Source organism: Mustela nigripes, chromosome 3, assembly GCF_022355385.1.
Source record: "Mustela nigripes isolate SB6536 chromosome 3, MUSNIG.SB6536, whole genome shotgun sequence".
Lineage (NCBI taxonomy): Eukaryota > Metazoa > Chordata > Mammalia > Carnivora > Mustelidae > Mustela > Mustela nigripes.
This window is the reverse complement of record NC_081559.1, coordinates 181,510,088-181,528,892: the sequence shown is the minus strand read 5'-3', so window position 1 is coordinate 181,528,892 and position 18,805 is coordinate 181,510,088. Positions and strand designations below refer to the sequence as shown.

General features: G+C 40.9%; 1 protein-coding gene across 1 annotated transcript in view; it reads right to left on the bottom strand.

Annotated features, from left to right (window-relative positions):
• FER1L6 (fer-1 like family member 6) overlaps nucleotides 1-18,805 on the bottom strand; it is a 111,192-nt gene that overhangs the window by 68,865 nt on the left and 23,522 nt on the right. Inside the window, exons 11-16 of the mRNA XM_059395525.1 lie at nucleotides 17,527-17,635; nucleotides 16,587-16,770; nucleotides 11,353-11,473; nucleotides 9,027-9,127; nucleotides 5,141-5,231; nucleotides 1,126-1,245 (exon numbers count right to left, since the gene is read on the bottom strand). Of these exons, the coding sequence (XP_059251508.1) occupies nucleotides 1,126-1,245; nucleotides 5,141-5,231; nucleotides 9,027-9,127; nucleotides 11,353-11,473; nucleotides 16,587-16,770; nucleotides 17,527-17,635 (726 nt within the window). The remainder of the gene's footprint in view (nucleotides 1-1,125; nucleotides 1,246-5,140; nucleotides 5,232-9,026; nucleotides 9,128-11,352; nucleotides 11,474-16,586; nucleotides 16,771-17,526; nucleotides 17,636-18,805) is intronic.

The following is an 18,805-nucleotide window of genomic DNA, read 5'->3' as shown; positions in this document are numbered from 1 at the left end:
TCAGGCTCTCTGCTCAGCAGGGAGCCTGCTTCCTCCTCTCTCTCTGCCTGCCTCTCTGCCTGCTTGTGATCTCTCTCTGTCAAATAAATAAATAAAATCTTTTAAAAAAAATAATAAAATTGACCTAATCAAGACAGGAATTGCAGAATTCCCTGTCAAGAGGCCCCTTATGTTATGAGTGTTTAAAATGCACATTTCTGAGCCAGCATATTTACCAAATCAAAAGGGAGGTACATTGTTATAGACTATGTTTTGGTTTTCTTGGGCTCAAAGCAGGTGCTCTGTCTTTCTAACCCTATAATCCTCTGGTGTCATTTGTTCCCAAAGAGGGCATCCCTTCTCTCCAGGTATGGAAATAGAAACATCAACAAAGAGGTTTTCCTAGTCAGAAGGTGAGTAAGTCACAGACCTAAAGTCCTGATGCTTGGTTTGAAACTTCTGGGTGCTTAATAAAATTCCTGTATCTACTAACATAACTTCCTCTCTCACTGCTTATTTTGTCCTCAGGGAATGAAAGCTTTGCAACAAGAAATAAAACTTTTGAGATTGACAGAAGCAGTAGATCTGTACTATTCCTTGAAATCTTCCCACACAAAATCTGGTATCTGACCAAAGCAAATATGAGGACCTTTTTAGATCATTCTAGAAGTCACAAAAGATACTAATTACAACTAACTTTAAAATGAGTGCTGTGAAGTGTGTAAACCTGGTGATTCACAGACCTGTACCCCTGGGGATAAAAATAAATGTTTATAAAAAATAAAAAATTAAAAAAAAAAATGAGATGCTGTTTTGACTTTTGCTGGAGATGAGTTTAAATTCTCTTAGAGTTGAAATCTTATCAAAGTTCCCATACTTATTTTGAATTTTCTTGATTCCATTAAGGAACATGTTTTTTATTTCTGCTGAATATTCGGGCTTCATTTAAAAATCAATGAAGCTGTACATTTTTGGCTTAATTTAAGACTCTCCATTCTCATCCCTAAACTAATCATGCCTGCTCAGCTCAGCAGTGCTTGGGAGAAAGTACTGGTCTCCCTCTTCATCCTCATCAAATATTCAAACCTCACTAGGAATACAGTTGATCTAATCTCCCAAGGGAAGTTTGCCTTTAAAGTTGATTACCTCATCGACAAGGAAGCGGAGTTTTTCCACCAAGTTTTCTGCTTCATGGATCATTTCATCAAGAGATAACTTTTTCTTCTGTTGCTGAATGATCCCCTTGGCCTCCTTGGCCATTGCTTCCTGAAACAGGACAAGAATCAATGTAGATCTTTCTAGAAATTGGGACAAGTACTACCGGTTGCTGGAGGATCCTGAAGGTGCTTGTAAGTTCCACACTGAGCCACGCACAAGGCTAGTTCAGGGTCTGCCTGTGTGCATGCTGCCCGTTTAATAAAAATTTCATAGGCATGTGGAGGCAGTAAGTATCATCTCACCTTTGTTTGACAGATGAGAAGCCAAGGCCCAGAAAAGTCAGAGGTCTGTCAGGGTCCCAGAGTTCTGGCTCTCTCATATAAAAGTAACTAAAATACATTGAGTTCTTAGTCCCTGTCGGGCAAAGCTCTAGCTCTGGAATTAATCCTTGTTGTTCCTCACAGCAGCCTTCTAGGGTGGGCACCATAGCTGAGGAGGGAGAAGAATGCAGTACAGAGAGGCCAAGCCCAAGCAGAGCCCCAGCAGAGTCCAGAACCCACATCCTTCCTCGCTGCTCTTACTACCTCTTCAGAGGTTTGGAGGAATGCTTCCAGATCAAACCGGCATTATTTGAGAAATGCAGAAAGGGAGCTCAAAGTGAACGTTTGGAACATCCAAAAATGTTTATTTGAATTCATTCATTCAGCCACATTTTTGTGCTCAGGAAACCCTTAAACACTGCCCTGTGATTTCCGAGACACTGAATGAATGGGCCTGGTCTACTCTCTGGTTCATCTCATTGTATCGCTTCGTACACTGGCCGCGAGCACACAGGTCCTCAAGAGGGCCAAAAATATGCCATGCTCAGTCCATCCTCAAGACCAGTGTGTGGGGGGCTTTCCTCCTGCTCAGATGTCCTTCTTGGACTCTGCATGACTCGTTCCTTCTCAGGTCTCAGCTTAAATGTCACCACTGCCTCATGTATTCCCATGTTCTCCTGACCACTGCGGCCTTACAAAGTTTTCTTCATATTCATAACCTGTAATAATTTTTGTTTATTTGTTGTTTACATTTCTATTTTCTGTCTACTCCACTAAAATATAAACTTCCACTGGACAGGGACCTCCTCTGGCTAGTTCTTACTTCTTTTTTACTTATTCTCAGTGTCCTGCAGAGTTCCCGGCATATAGTAGGTGTTAAATAAATGTTTGTGGAATGAATAAGTCAGGGGCAAGTACCAAGTCCTTATAGCTCTATTATGTTCCTAGCACCTAGCACAGGGCCTGCCATAGGAAGCCTCATGTTCGTGCTGACCAGGAGGACTGAATATCTGCTACGGACCAGGTACTGTCCTAGGAGCCAAGGCCTAGGACAGGAGAAGACACAGGCTTCCTTTGCCTGAGACTTTGACAATTTGGTGAGCTGAAAGCAATATATGTGCAAAACTTCAGGGAACCAGAAAGAGACAGAGCTAGGTTTTACAGATGACATGACATTTGAGCTAAGACTTAAACAACAAGCAGAATTCATCAGGTGATACCGTATGTTTTCACTCATATGTGGAACATAAGGAATAATGCAGAGGACAATAGGAGTTGGGGGTGGAAACTGAATGAGAAGAAATCAGAAAGTGAGACAAACCATGAGACTCTTGACTCCAGGAAAAAAACTGATGGTTGTGGAAAGGGAGGTGGGTGGGGGTTGGGATAACTGTGTGATGAGCATTAAAGAGGGCATGTGATATGATGAGCACTAGGTGATATACTCAACTAATGAATCATTGAACATTATATCAAAAACTAATGATGTTGGGAAACAGTGTGGAGATTCCTCAAAAAATTAAAAATAGAGCTACCCTATGACCCTGCAATTGCACTACTGAGTATTTACCCTAAAGATACAGATGTACTGAAAAGATGGGCCATATGTACCCCAATGTTCATAGCCGCAATGGCCACAATTGCCAAACTGTGGAAAGAGCCAAGATGCCCTTCAACGGATGAATGGAGAAGGAAGATGTGGTTTATATACACAATGGAATATTATGCCTCCACCAGAAAGCATGAATACCCAACTTTTGTATCAATATGGATGGGACTGGAGGAGATTATGCTGAATGAAATAGGTCAAGCAGAGAAAGCCAATTATCATATGGTTTTACTTACTTGCAGAGCATAAGGAATAATACAGAAGACATTGGGAGTTAGAGAGAAGAAGTGAGCTGGGGGAAATTGGAGGGGGAGATGAACCACGTGAGAACGTGGACTCTGAGAAACAAACTGAGGGTTTTGGAGGGGAGGAGGAGGGGGAGATGGGTAAGCCTGGTGGTGGGTATTAAGGAGGGCATGTATTGCATGGAGCACTGGGTGTGGTGCATAAACAGTGAGTCTTGGAACACTGAAAAAATAAAATTAAATTAAAAAAAAAACTACACCTTGGTACTACACCTTGGCTAATTGAATTTAAGAAATAAAATAAATAAAATCTTAAAAAAAGAAAGAAAAGGGGAAAAAAAAAAGAAGAAAAAGGACAGTCCAGACAGAGGAACCAATTTCAGATGGAGGGTATGAAGGATTGACAAATGGCAGTGATTTTTGGAGCAATGGTGATCTAATCAGGTTTGTATTTTAGAAAGACCATTCTGGTTGTGGTATGGAAGATGGGTTGAAGAAAGCCTACTGCAATAGACTGGGCCTAGTGGGTGCTAAGAAAGTCAGTTTAGGCTGCGATTCTGGGGATGAAGAAGTGGAGCCCATTCCAGAGTCTTTAAGGGGAGGAATCAATAGGGCCTACAGCCGAAGTGATTGTTGAGGGTTAGGGATAAGGATTCAAAGTTGAGTGCAGGCATCTGGTTGGAGCAACAAGCATGGCTGGTGGTGCTAATACAGGATGGGGACAAGGTTTAGTGGGTTTAAATGGGTTTAATAGGATGGGTTTAATAGGATGGGTTTAAGAGTTGGAGGTGTTGTGAGACAAGCAGATGACATGTCCACTGGGAAGGTGGAAACAGAGACCCGGAGATGAGGAGGGAGAGGTGAGCCACTACAAGAGATCAAACTTGTGCACTTGTGGTCAGGCCAAGGACTATTGGATGCTAAGAAGAAAATAGAGCTCTGTGGGCAATATGTGTAGTGGACAGACACTGCAGAGACAGGGAAGAGCTGTCAGAGGTGCTCAGGAAGAAATGGGGTAGGACAAAGATCTTCTATAGAGTAAAAATCTGCCCTCCCTTGGAGTCCAGAGGAGGAGTACACAAACCTTTCATTCTGGAAAGAAAGGGAAACCAGTTTAGAGACGGGTTTTAAGTGTCTGGACTACGATTAATTAGCTATGACCTTTAAAAAATCATTTAATCTTTCTGGGACCCACTCACAATTTATAAATGTCCCTGACCATCAAATACTGAGTAATTTTTCTTTGCAGAATTATCACGGCCTCATTCAAAACGTCCCTCGGTGCCACTGCTGGAACTAAATTTTCGAGGTGAGATAACCCAGGGTCTGAGTTGGTCTGGAATTTCTCAGCCATCACTCATGTGACAGGGACTGAGTACCTATGAGACATGTACTGTTACAGACACAGCACTCCTGCCATGTTGTCAAGAATGCTTACAACTCCTCACACAATTCTTAATGGAAGGAAACTGAAGCAGGGAGAAGAGTTATATTTTTGGTTTTTCAGTTTGTGAGGCAAAAGGTCAAGTCCAAGAGCCTATAGCCTTTGACAAAATACAGATGTCAAGAAAATAGGCAAGGGAGAAATCCATCAGAATATGTTGTAGGACTGGTAGGCTTCTAAATCATTCTTATAAATGGTCAGAAAATGCTAGCTCCTTTCCAACTCGCCCACATATTCCCTTCTCATTCATTCTTCTACATCACAAAAATGTATAACCTTTAGAACCGTATCCTCATCTGGTCTATGACCTCTGCCTCATCTGTGAGGTTTATTTTTAAAGCACATGTTTTAATTCTGTTCAAAGTATAAATAGATTTTCACATACCAGCTCCTGCCAGCAGAGTGTAAGTCGTTTTTTATCTAAAGTGGTCTGGTTCAACATCTTGGGTTTCTTCTCTGCTTCAGAGATAAAGGTACTGTAGGAGAAGAATAACAATTCTGAAACCTACTTAGTGAAAATCCATTTATGCAATTCCAGAGATTTACAGAAATGCTTTCTGCAATACAATGGGAAAGTTGATGAAGCCACAGACCAAAGATTTCTCACTTAGAATTAAGCAATGCTGCACTAACTTTTCTAAGAGACAAAGTGAGGCCTGGAAATGATACCCAGACCCCAAATTAATTTGGGGGAATAAGTGCTTGTTTTCCTATTTTCTTTTATACATATATATGATGATTGCTATTCAAGGTCATAACAAACACAAAATAATGCAGTTTTCCATCATCTTACACATTTAACACACACCAAGAGTTTCACAAAAAGTTGCATGTAAAGACTTTTTAGACTCAATACTGGAATATATCCTCACATGTTAAAATCATGCTTAGCGAAATAAGTCAAGCAGAGAAAGACAATTATCATATGATCTCCCTGATATGAGGAAGTGGTGATGCAACATGGGGGCTTAAGTGGGTAGGAGAAGAATCAATGAAACAAGATGGGATTGGGAGGGAGACAAACCATAAGTGACTCTTAATCTCACAAAACAAACTGAGGGTTGCTGGGGGGAGGGGGTTTGGGAGAAGGGGGTGGGATTATGGACATTGGGGAGGGTATGTGCTTTGGTGAGTGCTGTGAAGTGTGTAAACCTGGTGATTCACAGACCTGTACCCCTGGGGATAAAAATATATGTTTATAAAAAGTAAAAAATTATATAAAAAAAAAACTATACGAAAGACTAAGTGGTAACATTTTAAGGGATGATGTTAAAAATGTGCTCAATAAGAAAACGGTAGAGGTTATAAATGCAATTGAAGAGAAATACAATGGCTTTAAAACTTGGGGAAGTAATATATTGCCCTCATTAGAGATAACAAATGCAAATTAAAATCAATACCATTTTCACCTATTAAAAATTGGATAATGTTTGAAGTTGGTGGAGGAAATAGTCACTCTTCTCTAATAATGTTTAAGAGACAATTTGATAGCACTTGTCAAAATTTATTTTTTTTTTTTTTTTTTTTTAAATGTCTGTATAATTTGTATAATTTGATCCAAAAATTAAACTAGAATCCTGTCTTTCAAATATAACTAAAAATTCTTGCAGGAAAATGTTCACACAGTGATTCTTATCCTAGCATTGTTTATAGTAGGAAAATAAGTAGAAACAACTAATATATCAGGGACCAGTTAAGTATGTGATACATTGAGGACTATTGTGTACTACTGTAGAAAGATGCCAGTGATGGGTTGTAGAGAGGAAAAGCAACCTGCTGAGCAAAGTGTGCAACATTTCTGAAAAAAATAGAGTGTTTTTATGAATGTGTGGGTTTGCAAACACACGGGAAAAAAATCCAGGAGGACAAATCACACTTGTATCTGGAGAGTGGGCTTGGAGAGAGAATTGAGAACACTTTTTTGTTATACATTTCTACACTTTTTTTTTGTAAGATGAGCACATAATACTGTGATTTAGAAAATCAAGGAGAAACAAAAGGAAACACGGAAATAGAAGGGGAGGTCTAAGATAATACACCTCCTATGAGGGCTGACCTCAATGCACTTAGAAACCTCACCAGAAATTCTCTGTGGATATAGTAGTCAAGTTACATTTTCTCTTAATTTTTAAAAAGAATAAAAAAGATTCTGCTTTGAGGAAGGCAACTTGTTGTCACATATTTATCTTTCTGAGAGCCACATAGACAATCCATTGCAGTCCCAGGATGGACTAGCTCAAGGGGACATGGTAGACACTTCTGAGTTCTCTCTCCCTTTCTCACAGGATGAAAAATCAGTGCTTTCCTCATCAGAATCAGAGTAAATGACCATGGTTCCTGTTCCTGTTCATTTTCATCTTTCAAACCCAGCCTGCTGTGGCCTATGGACAGCCTCCTCACCTTCACATGACAAGTGGCCTGTCTCTTCTCGGCAGGGTGGGGTGGGGGGAAGGAGGACCTTGAGGTTCAGCTGCTTAACCATGAATGTGTGCCGGGGGCGGGGGGCGGGCAGAAGTCCACCTTGACCTAAGGTCCACGCTGTTTTCTCAAATCCAAGTTTGCCAAATATAAAACTAACATTCTGAGCTCTGACCATCTTAAATATGTTTTTAGTTGGTTGTAACTTGAAGAGAAAGGGGAATGATTATCACCCCAAGTAACCTCCAATATAGAAAATTATTGAGCTATAATTTGCCCACAAAAATATTTTTATTTCTAAAAATACGAGATCATCGAGCTTTTCAAAGATGCTTAAAGAGAATTCAGGTGGCAGTTAGCTCACAGCAGGAGTAGCACCAAAACATACTGCTTCTATAATGAGAAATGAAAAAGAAAGACAGAAATAAATATATATTTTTTTTATTTGCTTCCCTTTTTTAATGTAAAAATGTGGGGTAACCGAGAGATTAGGAAAGAGAGCTTACAAAGCAGAACATCAGAATCTAACAACTTAGCCACCGCCTATCTACTAAGTTTTGCCTTCCATCAAATAAATCTCTGCCCTTTCTACATTGCTTCCATTATTATAAATTCTCTTTTCTGTTCAAGTCTGGAGCCAATTAAATTCAAGTGTTAGCCCAGGTTGCTTCCTTATGTGATAGGCAGCCCCTACAATGGCTCCCAGTAATCTTCTTCTGTTTCTTCTTGCCAATGAGCAATTCCCTCCCTTTGAATGAGCACTGGACATAGGGACTTGCTCATAGTAGAGTATGTCAAGAGTGATAGGATACCACTACCAAGATGAGATTAAGTAGACCATGACCTCCATCTTGCTGGCATGTTCTCTATGACTCTTCTAGCTTGGTCACTCTGATGAAGTCAGCCACCATGTCATGAGAGGTAGCCCACATGGTAAGGAATTGAGTCTGGCTTCCAACCAAGAGCCAGCAAGGAACTGAAAGTCCTCAATCCAAAAGCCCATGAAGAACTGAGTTCCACAAATAACCACGTGAGTGGTCTTGGCCATGAATCCTGCCCACTGAAGCCTCAAGATAACTGCAGCCTCCCTCAATGCCTTGACCATCGTGTCTGAGGGCTCTTGGCAAAGGATCTGGCCAAGCCACACCTGGACTCCTGACCCATACAAACTGAGATCATCAAAACCCTAGCAACTAAATTGGAGAATCATTTGTTACTCCATAATAAGCAACTAATATACTCTATTTTTAAATATGTTATTATATTGTTTGCTACCTGGAATCAGAGACCTTAAATGGTGCTTATTATGTTATATAAAAAAAAACTCTACTTGGGGTGCCTCGGTGGCTCAGTGGGTTAAAGCCTCTGCCTTTGGCTCAGGTCATGATCTCAGGGAGCCTCCCTCCCCCCTCTCTCTGCCTGCCTTTCTGCCTACTTGTGATCTCTGTCAAATAAATAAATAAAATCTTTAAGAAAAAAAAAACTCTACAAAATGGTATTTGATATGACTTATCCACCTAATTGTCAAATAGTTGCTGAGTAGCTACTAAATGCAAAGAAGCATGCTGGGCTCAATGTCACTAGCATTTTTCTTGTTTCATTTAAAAGTCTCTGCAGTGAGTCTTTCCTTTCTTCTCTTTTTCTTTTTTCCTCTTTGCTTTATGCTCTAGTCAAGTGTCAGGAAGAAATAGCAAGCCCAGAAATGCCAGCTCAATTACTGAAGAAAATAAAGATGGATAGAACACTATAAAATGCCCATCTAAATTCATGGAAAATCCACTATTTTCTAAGGTAATTAAAAGTTGATCTCATATAAGCTCAGCAACCCATATGCCAGCTGTCTCTCTCGGTACCTGCTTTGACTGATGAAGTCACTGAGCACCGCCTTCATTTTATCTTCTGATGCTTTCTCTGAAATCTTGATCAATTCTCTAACTTCTTCTATACTTTCTTCCTGGAAACAAACCACAGAGGTGGAGTGATGAGGGGCAGCAGGAAACACTGTAATGGAGACACTGATGATAATATCTCAGATATATTATTTCGCTATTTCGTGTTTTAGATATGAGGGAAGATTTCCCTCATTTTCTTGTGCTTGATCCGGGAAATGTCACTGTATTCTAATTTTGAACCTTGTTCTTCTTAACTGGAATTGCTCTAAATACAAGTCTTTCCCTTACTTTACTCAAACTCATCGCTCCAAATGGAGAACCATTTATTTAGAGTTTACCCTGTGGGGAAATCTAATATCAGGACATACCTGATATAAATTTGATATAATTTGATATAATTTTTAAAAACTCCAAAAGCAATGTTTAAGTCATTTGGTTATATGGGAATACAGCAGTACTGAATAATTCTAAATTTCAGGAGTTATTAATTCTTTTGATCATAGGGGTTTGGGCAGGGACGTGAGGTATTAGAGGGGAGGAGGATAGATTGCATATGACAATGGCCATATACTTGTATATTTAATAATCATACTTTCCGTTTTAGGTCTAAATTCTAGTATTCCATCCAGTGGCTTGGAGGGATACAGCACTTAAAAGGCAATATACATGTTATCACTGCTTTGCTAGAATTTACAAAAACTGCATTTGCTACTACCCATCAAAGTTTGATATCTGGAGACACATGTTTCCCACTTTCCCCTTCACTATAAGAACAAGTAAATTGTGGACTGATTAAAAATTTAGGTATCGGGTCAATCTACCTCTGTTCAAAGCCAGGCTCTATCCTTAAGTGAACTAACCCCCTTGTGCCCAGTTTCCTGTAAAATCAGGTAATAAAAGTGCCCACCTAATGCACCATAGGGAGGTGTGGACTTCTTCAAACACAGCTTAGTACTTAATAAACATTCAGTCATGTTAGCTGTGATATGCCAAGTACGGCAGGGATCCTGGCACTGAGAAAGGTAGAAATGAATGGTAAAGGCAGCTATGGTCTCTAGGAAAACATTCTTGTTTCGCCAAGCCTTTTAGAAATGAACTATCTCTTTGGCCTGAAGGAGAAGCAAAACCAGTCTTACAAAGCAAGTCTAAAGCTTCCACATAATGTGACACTAAACCAAGCATCCTCTACCACCTTCAGAATCTACCTCCCTGATGCCTGGGATCCCCAAAACCAGAGTGGAAACTTTGTTTCACACAACTAGAGACAGGATGATAAAGCAAATGAGAGAGAAAGAGAGAAATTTGTTCTTTCCTTAGCACAGGTTTTCATGGAAGGAGAGGGTCACCTGGTGAGGCATGGCGGCACAGAAAGTAGAAGGCACAAAGAGAAATACAAGAGCAGGCACAGAGATCAAAAAGCAGGCTCAGGAGCACAAAGAAGCAGAGGTCCCAGGGCTGCCTTCTTTCCAGGGCGTTGGGTGGAGCCAGCCAGCAGTCACTGAATATTGGCATGGTCATAAATACTTCCACACGTTCAATCCCTCAAATAACTCTTGGCCCCTTTCAGGTGCCAGGTCTTATGCCAGATGCCACTGAACAGTTGGAAATTGTTATCGAACAAAGAAGCACACAAATCAATTATAAAATACAGAGAGCTCTGAAGGTAAAGCACAGGGTATTATGAGAGAGGAGAACAGGCAGAAGCCAGAAGACTTCTCTGAGAAGTAGTTGAAACTGACCTATGGAGGTTGACAGGTGACCCATGAGAAGCACGGAGGGGAAAAAGCTCAGGATGAGGTAATGGCATGGAGGTGGCTATGAGGCATAAAGAAACATCATTACCTCAAGAAATTGAAAATCCAATGTGCTTGGAACAAAGGAGAAAACATGTGAAAGGCAGGACTTAAAAAGAGGTGGCAGGACTTCACCTATAAGATCTCTACCATGTTAAGGACTCAGAGTTTTATATGAGTTGAAGCCAGGATCTATCAATTATGTGAGAAAGTTGTCAACTTCCTGCCCTTTGGAGATCAGGAAAACAGCCTGTCCCTAGGGACAGAATGTTAAGAAGCAGAGCAGGGTTTCTAATCCACATAGTTCTATTTAAAGTCAAAATATATTCTCATTCCCTTGGTCCACAGGGTAGGAACTATGTGCCCTCCAATGAAGCAGCTGCAACTTACTTGTATTTAAATTGAAGTCAAGACCCTCTCCTGGATGAATAAAAAGATCCTTTTTGCCTCCAGCTGTCCAGTGTTCAAATCCATTACCTTTGAGAGTCACCTACCAGCAGGTCCACCATTTTCTCCAGCATGTTGGACCAGTGCAGCCTGAATGTCTGGTCTCCCCAAGAACTGATGAAATAAACACAGGGCTTCTTGGCCTCAAAAGGCAAATAGTTGTAATTCCTATGAGAACAAGTTAAGTCTGGGTGTTATTTGGCCATCAGTATTATTCACGCAATTTCAGCCACATATTTATGTTTTATACATTCTGAGTAGGGTAGGGAGGGCTGGTGACAAAACAATAAAACTATTAACTCTTTTCTAATCAGGGACCCATGAAAAATCAACAAGGAACATATATGTTGCAACAGTGGAGAGGTACTAACAGCTGCAGTCATCAGGCCCAGGGAAAAGCCTAGAGCTGAGCACCAGAGGGCAGGGTTTATCAGGCAAGCTTTCTTCAAGGAGGAACTTCTCATTCCAGTTGAGAGAGGAAAGAAGGGAGAAAAACTAACATATTGACTTTAATGTCTATAAGCTACACACTGTGTGAAACTCAACCAAGATAACAGGAGTGAATGAAATTGCTAGAGAACTTTAAGAGCTTAATGAGGATGAAGCATGTGCCTATATCTAAACTACAGCACCCATACCACCATCCATTCATCCATCCATCCATCCATCCAGGCATCCATGCTTCCATCCATCCATCCATCCATCAATCCATCCATGCATCCAGGCATCCATGAATCCATCCATCCGTCTGTCCATTCATCCGTCCATCTATCCATGCATGCATGCATTCTTCCATGCATCCATGCATCTATGCATGCATCCATCCATGTGTTCATCCATCTGCCCATCCATCCATTCACCTATCCATCTGTCCATCCATCCATGCACACATCCAATATTTACTGCTGCCAGGCATTGGTGTCAATAATGGGACAAGAAGGTGATGACATAGCTAGAAGGGGAGAGGTGGAGCCAAAGAAAATTTTTGAGGATGACGGTTGGATATGCTTAAATGTTGATGAGAAAAACAGAGTTAACAAGGTAAGATTGAAGACAAAAAAGAAGAAACTAACTTGTCAGTTTTGGTCTCCAGGAAAGAAAGGGATGGGGTGAGGCAAGTAAGGTGGGAGAAGTGTGGCAAAAAGTTGAAGTTCCTGTCTAGTGATAGCTATAACATTGACCAAGTTTTCCCCAAATACCCTGTAATTCTTCCATAAATAGCCATGACCAAGAGAAGAGAAATGTAGAAGGAAGGCCAAGGCAACATTCTTGGAATGGGCAGGGTGAGACATATAGCCCTATAAACATGGGCAGTGTTTGGAGTCATACACCTATAGAGGCAGAGAGAGGAGAGACCAAGGGAGCAAAAGCTTTGTTTCCATTCCAAAAAACTAAAGAGAACTTCAGCCTGAAAGAATGGATGGTTGTTCTTTTTAGTTCTCCAACGCAAATTTCTTCTGGAGATCATAAAATTAGCAAAGGTGTCCTATAGTCTGTTCTGCAGAAAATGAATCGGCAGGCACATTTAGAAAAGAAGCCAAATAAATTCTTGGCAGAGCCTGAGGTTGATATTATAACAGGAGAACAATAAATAAATAAATAAATAAATAAATAAGTTGGAATCAAACTGCTCTTTCACTTCTTTTTAAATTATTGCACCAAGAATCCTACAACAAGATACATTCTCATCCAGCACTGTCCCTTGTTCCCAGGTTTCTATGGTTCAGATTATTTTGCACTAATGATGTTCAGGGCCTTTGTCTCTTGGATTCTCAGAGTCTTCCTAGTCTTACTGGTCATGGGACTGGGATGCTGTGGGTCTCAGGCAAATTCAGTACAGATGGAGCATGGCAGATGGGAGGGCATCATGAGGGCACCATATTGCCAGTGGGAAGAGAGGGCTGCCAGTTTGAATGGCTGCCCTGACACAAGACCAGGCTTGTGACTTTGGACTAGGGTAGCCTTAGAGTCCTGAGAATGAAATGATCATGGGATGTCCTGCACTCATTCCTGAACTCCAGCTCAATACATAAATCATATGTGAGTGCATGCATTATAAAACTGGAAAGCCCAGAACAAATGCAAGGAGGTATTTTAATGAAGATAACACACAAATCAAGGGACTGTGTCTGTGCATGTGTGCATGCATGTACACATGTGTCTATTATAGACACAGGATCCTCCAATTCAGCTGCTGCCACTCCAGTTTGCCACTATGTGGACAGAGCCTAAATATAGTGACTGAGGAATATTTCTGAGAGACAGAAAGTCCAAGAAACATAGCATGATTCATTTGGGCCTCCTTAAGCCGGCTGGCCAGAACTAATACAAGATGGCCAAGTGTAGTTTGAGACCTCTCATTTCTTCCCAAACTGTTTCCATACTAGATCTCCTGACACTTTCACCCATTGTCAACAATGGGCTAGTCCAACAAGGTGGGGAGGTTTTCACTGCCATGTCCCAGTGAAAGGATGCACTGTGCCTCTGAGCAGTTTCAGAAAATTCTCCCTCAGTTACAGATCCAGTCACAGGATCCATCATTGACCAACTCAGTTTTGAGACTAGACAGAAACCATCAAAGGACTGGGGAGTTTGGGTTCCTTGTTGGATGTGTGAAAAGGAGGTCAGACAACCAAATATGGCTGCCAGGAAAAAAAAAAATCCCAAGGTAGGTGGCCCATGCGAGGGAGAGGATTTAGAAATATAGGACACAGATAAGCAGATAAACAGCTAAGATTATTTTCACTTACTCCTTCATACTTTGTCCCAAATACTCTCTTTCCATTGCTTAAATCCCTTCCCATTCTTGAGGAGCAGAAACACAGGTGAATGTGACATGGTCTATGTCCTCAGGGTACTCACAGTCTCATAGGGAGACAAAAAGTAAAAGCATCTTAATGTAGTGTGAGTGGTGCTTGGTGGAGAAATCAGACTTGGGATTCAGGGAAGGGAATGTGGGCTTAGCCTTGAAGGGTAGTGGAAACCAACAGTTCTGAAAAGGGGGGTTGTTGCCTGGCACAGGGCAGAGCATTCTCAAAGGCCCAGAGGCAGCAAACAGCAGGACACATTTGAAGAACTAACAGAGACATTGCGTGGCTGCAATGGCAGCCATTGGGGAGTGACTGGAGATAATGGTAGAGAAATCGATGGGGATGGAAATAACAAGGTACAGCTTCAAAATAATCCTGAAAGCTACAGGCTGCCAATGAATGATGTCAGAGTAACTGGTTCTGACAGATAGTTTGGTGAATTTCTTGAAGATCCAAGCCAGGTAGGAAGTTGCTAGACTAATCCAGGACAAACATGCCAATGGTCAGAATTAAAGAAATGACCATTTATATGAGAAATACTTGAGAATAAAAACTGACCAGACTGCATTGCTGACTGCACACGGGATGGAAGGGAACAGAGAGCAACTGACAACTTTTTGATGAGGTTCATAGGACACAGAGAATGGTAGGACTTGTCCATGAGATGGAAAAGATAGGAGGAGGAGCAAAGTTGTCTGTGAAAACAATGAAGACAATGAACCTGCTACAACTTTGGGACACCCAAGTGGGGGTGTTTGGGTTTGCTCAGGGAAGAGGGCTGTCTGGGGAAAAGATTTTGGGAGGCCTTGTTGTCCTGACAGTGCTCAGCAAGCCATTGATCCGTGCCCAGAGAGAGTATCTAGATTGGGAAGAGCAGAGAAAGCAAAGAGCACCAGCAATGTTGTTCTAATCTCCTCACATACAAAAGGAGAGAACTATGTTCTCTTATGAGAACACAATGAGAAGATAAAGCTTTACTCATGGCACAAGGCTCAGAACACAGAAGACTCTTGCTGGGTCTGACTTTCCCTTCTTGTAAATCACATGTTTGGTGCTCAATACCACTTTCTTACAACAGAATTCTAGAATTTTGCTTCTTTTTTCATGTTGAAAGTTTATGTGAGTTAAAGATCAGTGAGTGTTCACAGAAGTACCCCAGATGTTTTCTGAAATGGTCTTTTTTGGTAGATGACAGTTGTTTTTTGAGTTCTTTAGTCTGACCTCAGCAAAAACAAGATAAGAAATGATGTATCTAATAATCCCACTTATATAATGGCACAGAGCTCAGATGAATATAGTAACTGTTAATAGGGTTCGGATTGAAATGTTAAATTCTGACCTTCTTACCTCGTTATGCTTCAAAGTTATATATATGGTAATAATAGTCATCATCATTGTCCTGTCCTTAGATGAATTACCTGGATGTGACATTTGGAGAGTTGTCAACATGTCACTAAAGATTCGGTAGAGTGGCTAACAGACACATGAAAAAATGTTCATCTTTAGCCATCAGGGAAAGTCAAATCAAAACCACATTGAGATACCACCTTACACCAGTTAGAATGACCAAAATTAACAAGACAGTTAAACACAAGTGTTGGAGAGGATGTAGAGAAGAGGGAACCCTCTTACGCGCTGCTGGTGGGAATGCAAGTTGGTGCAGCCATTTGAGAAAACAGTGTGGAGATTCCTTTAGAAATTAAAAAATAGAGCTACCCTATGACCCTTAAATTGCACTACTGAGTATTTACCCCAAAGATACAACTGTACTGAAAAGAAGGGCCATGTGTATCCCAATGTTCATAGCAGCAATGGCCACAATTGCCAAACTGTGGAAAGAGCCAAGATGCCCTTCAATGGATGAATGGATAAAGAAGATATGGTCCATATGTACAATGGAGTATTATGCCTCCATCAGAAAGTTGAATACCCAACTTTTGTATCAACATGGACGGGACTGGAGGAGATTATGCTGAGTGAAATAAGTCAAGCAGAGAAAGTCAATTATCATATGGTTTCACTTACTTGTGGAGCATAAGGAATAACATGGAGGACATTAGGAGAAGGAAAGGAAAAGTGAATTGGGGGAAATCAGAGGGGGAGATAAACCATGAGACACTGAGGACTTTGAGAAACAAACTGAGGGTTTTGGAATGGAGTGTGGTGGGAGGTTGGGTGAGCCTGGTGGTAAGTATTAAGGAGGGCATGTATTACATGGAGCACTGGATGTGGTACATAAACAACGAGTCTTGGAACACTGAAAAAATAAAATAAAAATTTTAAAAAGTTAAAAAAAAAAAAGATTCAGTAGAGTGGCAATGACCATGATGTCCCTGTTCGTGCCTTTCTCTCGTAACTAAGATTAAAAAATGATGTTTCTGGTTTTAGGGAAGAACTTTCAAACAGTCCCAGGAACAGGTCAGACTCCTATTGTCAGAACCCTGGCTGATATCCCCTACTGGGCTTCCTACCTGTTCCCTTCTGTCACAAGTGGCTTCTCTGGGTGAGTGGTGGAGACCATGGGGAAGGCAACATTGTGGGCTGCGTCCCCTTCTCCTTCGTGCAGGAGTGGAAGGCTGTCTTCTTCAGCTGATTCAGCTGACTTCTTCTTATTCCCATGATGGGACCCTCCATCAAGCAGGTTCCCAAAATTACCTAAAGAGATGGTAGCAAGGAGAGACAGGTCAGATGTCAAAAAGCAGAATCAGGCTATGTGGCATAAAGATCTAAGGTCATATCCTCCCAGGACAGAGAAATAAGATCTCAGTATGAAGGTAGGAAGTATGATGGTCAGACCAAAGAAATAAGATTAACAATGATGGTGAGTCATCATCTACATCCATCTTATGTTCTCTTTAGTAAAAACTAATTAAGTCACAAACTAATTGGATTCCATCTCCACTTGCTTCTGCTCCTTGGAAGGACACCCTCCTGATGGGAAGTAAGACCTTCTCTGATGGAATGCTCATTCCTGGAAAGATTTTCCCAGCTGTACATCACCACAGGAAGATCATCGGGAGTTACAATAACAGCACCCTCAATGTGCACAGAACTTCTCATGGATTAACTCATTACACTCTTGCAATAGCTTTATGAAGAGTTATAGCTATGCCAACTACATAGTTAAAGAAACTAAGACCCTGAGAAATCAAGAACCCAAGAGTAAGGGAATTAGGATTAGTAATCCAAGTCTTTCTAAATCCAAACTATACTCTTAATCCTTTTTTAGCACGAAAATAAATCTATCCCTTCATATTGACACTAGAGGAAACAAAGAACTAGTCATTTCTTTCTGAGGTACAAACCTCTGCCAGAATGCTACTATTTCTATGTAAGACAATAACACATTCACTCAAGAAACAGATATAAAGCCAATGTCATGTGCCAAGCACTGTGCTTGTTTGCACTTACCAATAGAAACTTCAAAGCTAATGGGTTTGTCTCCAATCTTCCGGTCAATCATGGTAGCTTCAAAAAATGCTCCAAAAAGTAAAAATTCCTCACATTTTTCTGGTGTAATCTATAGAAAGAAAAAAATATTTAGACAGGTCTGGCTCTAATTTTTTATTTTATTACCAGGAAGCTGAATTAGTGATGTTAACTCGTCCAGAGTGATTTGTAAGCATTTGAATTTCAGTGTCAGCCTGAAAGGCTTAAAGCCTTAAAGTGTCATTTCCCCACTCATCATGCAGGCAGAAACCAGAACCTACAAATTACAAATCAAAATTGAGCCATCTATCTAGAATGATGTAATCTCAACCTTCTGAGCGTCTACCTTGCAATTAAAATCTGCTTCTTTTAAATTTTAAAGACAAAGATTGGCATGTGTATCTTCTATAGTACTATTGGTAAAACACAGGTTTGGAATCACTTTCAAGTGAGCAGCCATTTAGAAAACAGAATCATAGGACCAAACCCTTACATTATTTTTATGAATTATACAGGATGCTCGCATACATTATGTTTATTCCTCAACAACCCCAAAAGATTGAAATCTGGATCATTCCCATTTTACAGGTGAAGAAGCTGAGGAAACTAAACTTAAGGTTGAGTTTATTAAATTTCCCAAGTATTCTGACTACAGACCAGGTTCTTTGAATTCAACCACGTGTTAACCCAACACCTTGGTCCTGCTCAAAGGCTTCCTGAAATAACACTTCCTGAAATAACATGAGCCTGGATAAAAGAGACAGAAGGGCTAGGCACTTGCATGAGCATCAGTCCACCCAGTGCATCCAGGACGAGCTATAAGCACGTGGAGGGTCCCAGGATCACATCTGCTTTTACACTGAAAAGGGTCTTGGGGTTCACCTGCCCCATCTTCCTTCTACCTCAATAAACTAAAGCTCAGAGAGATTAAGGGGCTTCTGCAGGTCACATAGCAAGTTAAAGTCAGCCAAGATTTCAGGCTTGGCTCCACCAAGTCTTCCCTCTCAAGGAAAACTACATTGTGGAAGACAGGACCATGACAGGTCACAAGACAGGAACCATCCCAATGCAACCACAGCTGTTTGTAGATGACTCCTATGGATGTGGAACAGGTTGATAGTTCAGGGAGCAGATATAGCTGAGACACTGACACAGCATCACATTTCTGAACAAAGAGGTTGAATGAGCTGCCAGTCTGCGCTTCCTGGTTTCACAGTTGGACTGATTAAATTCCATGGAAAAAGCAATAAGGTTCATCTAA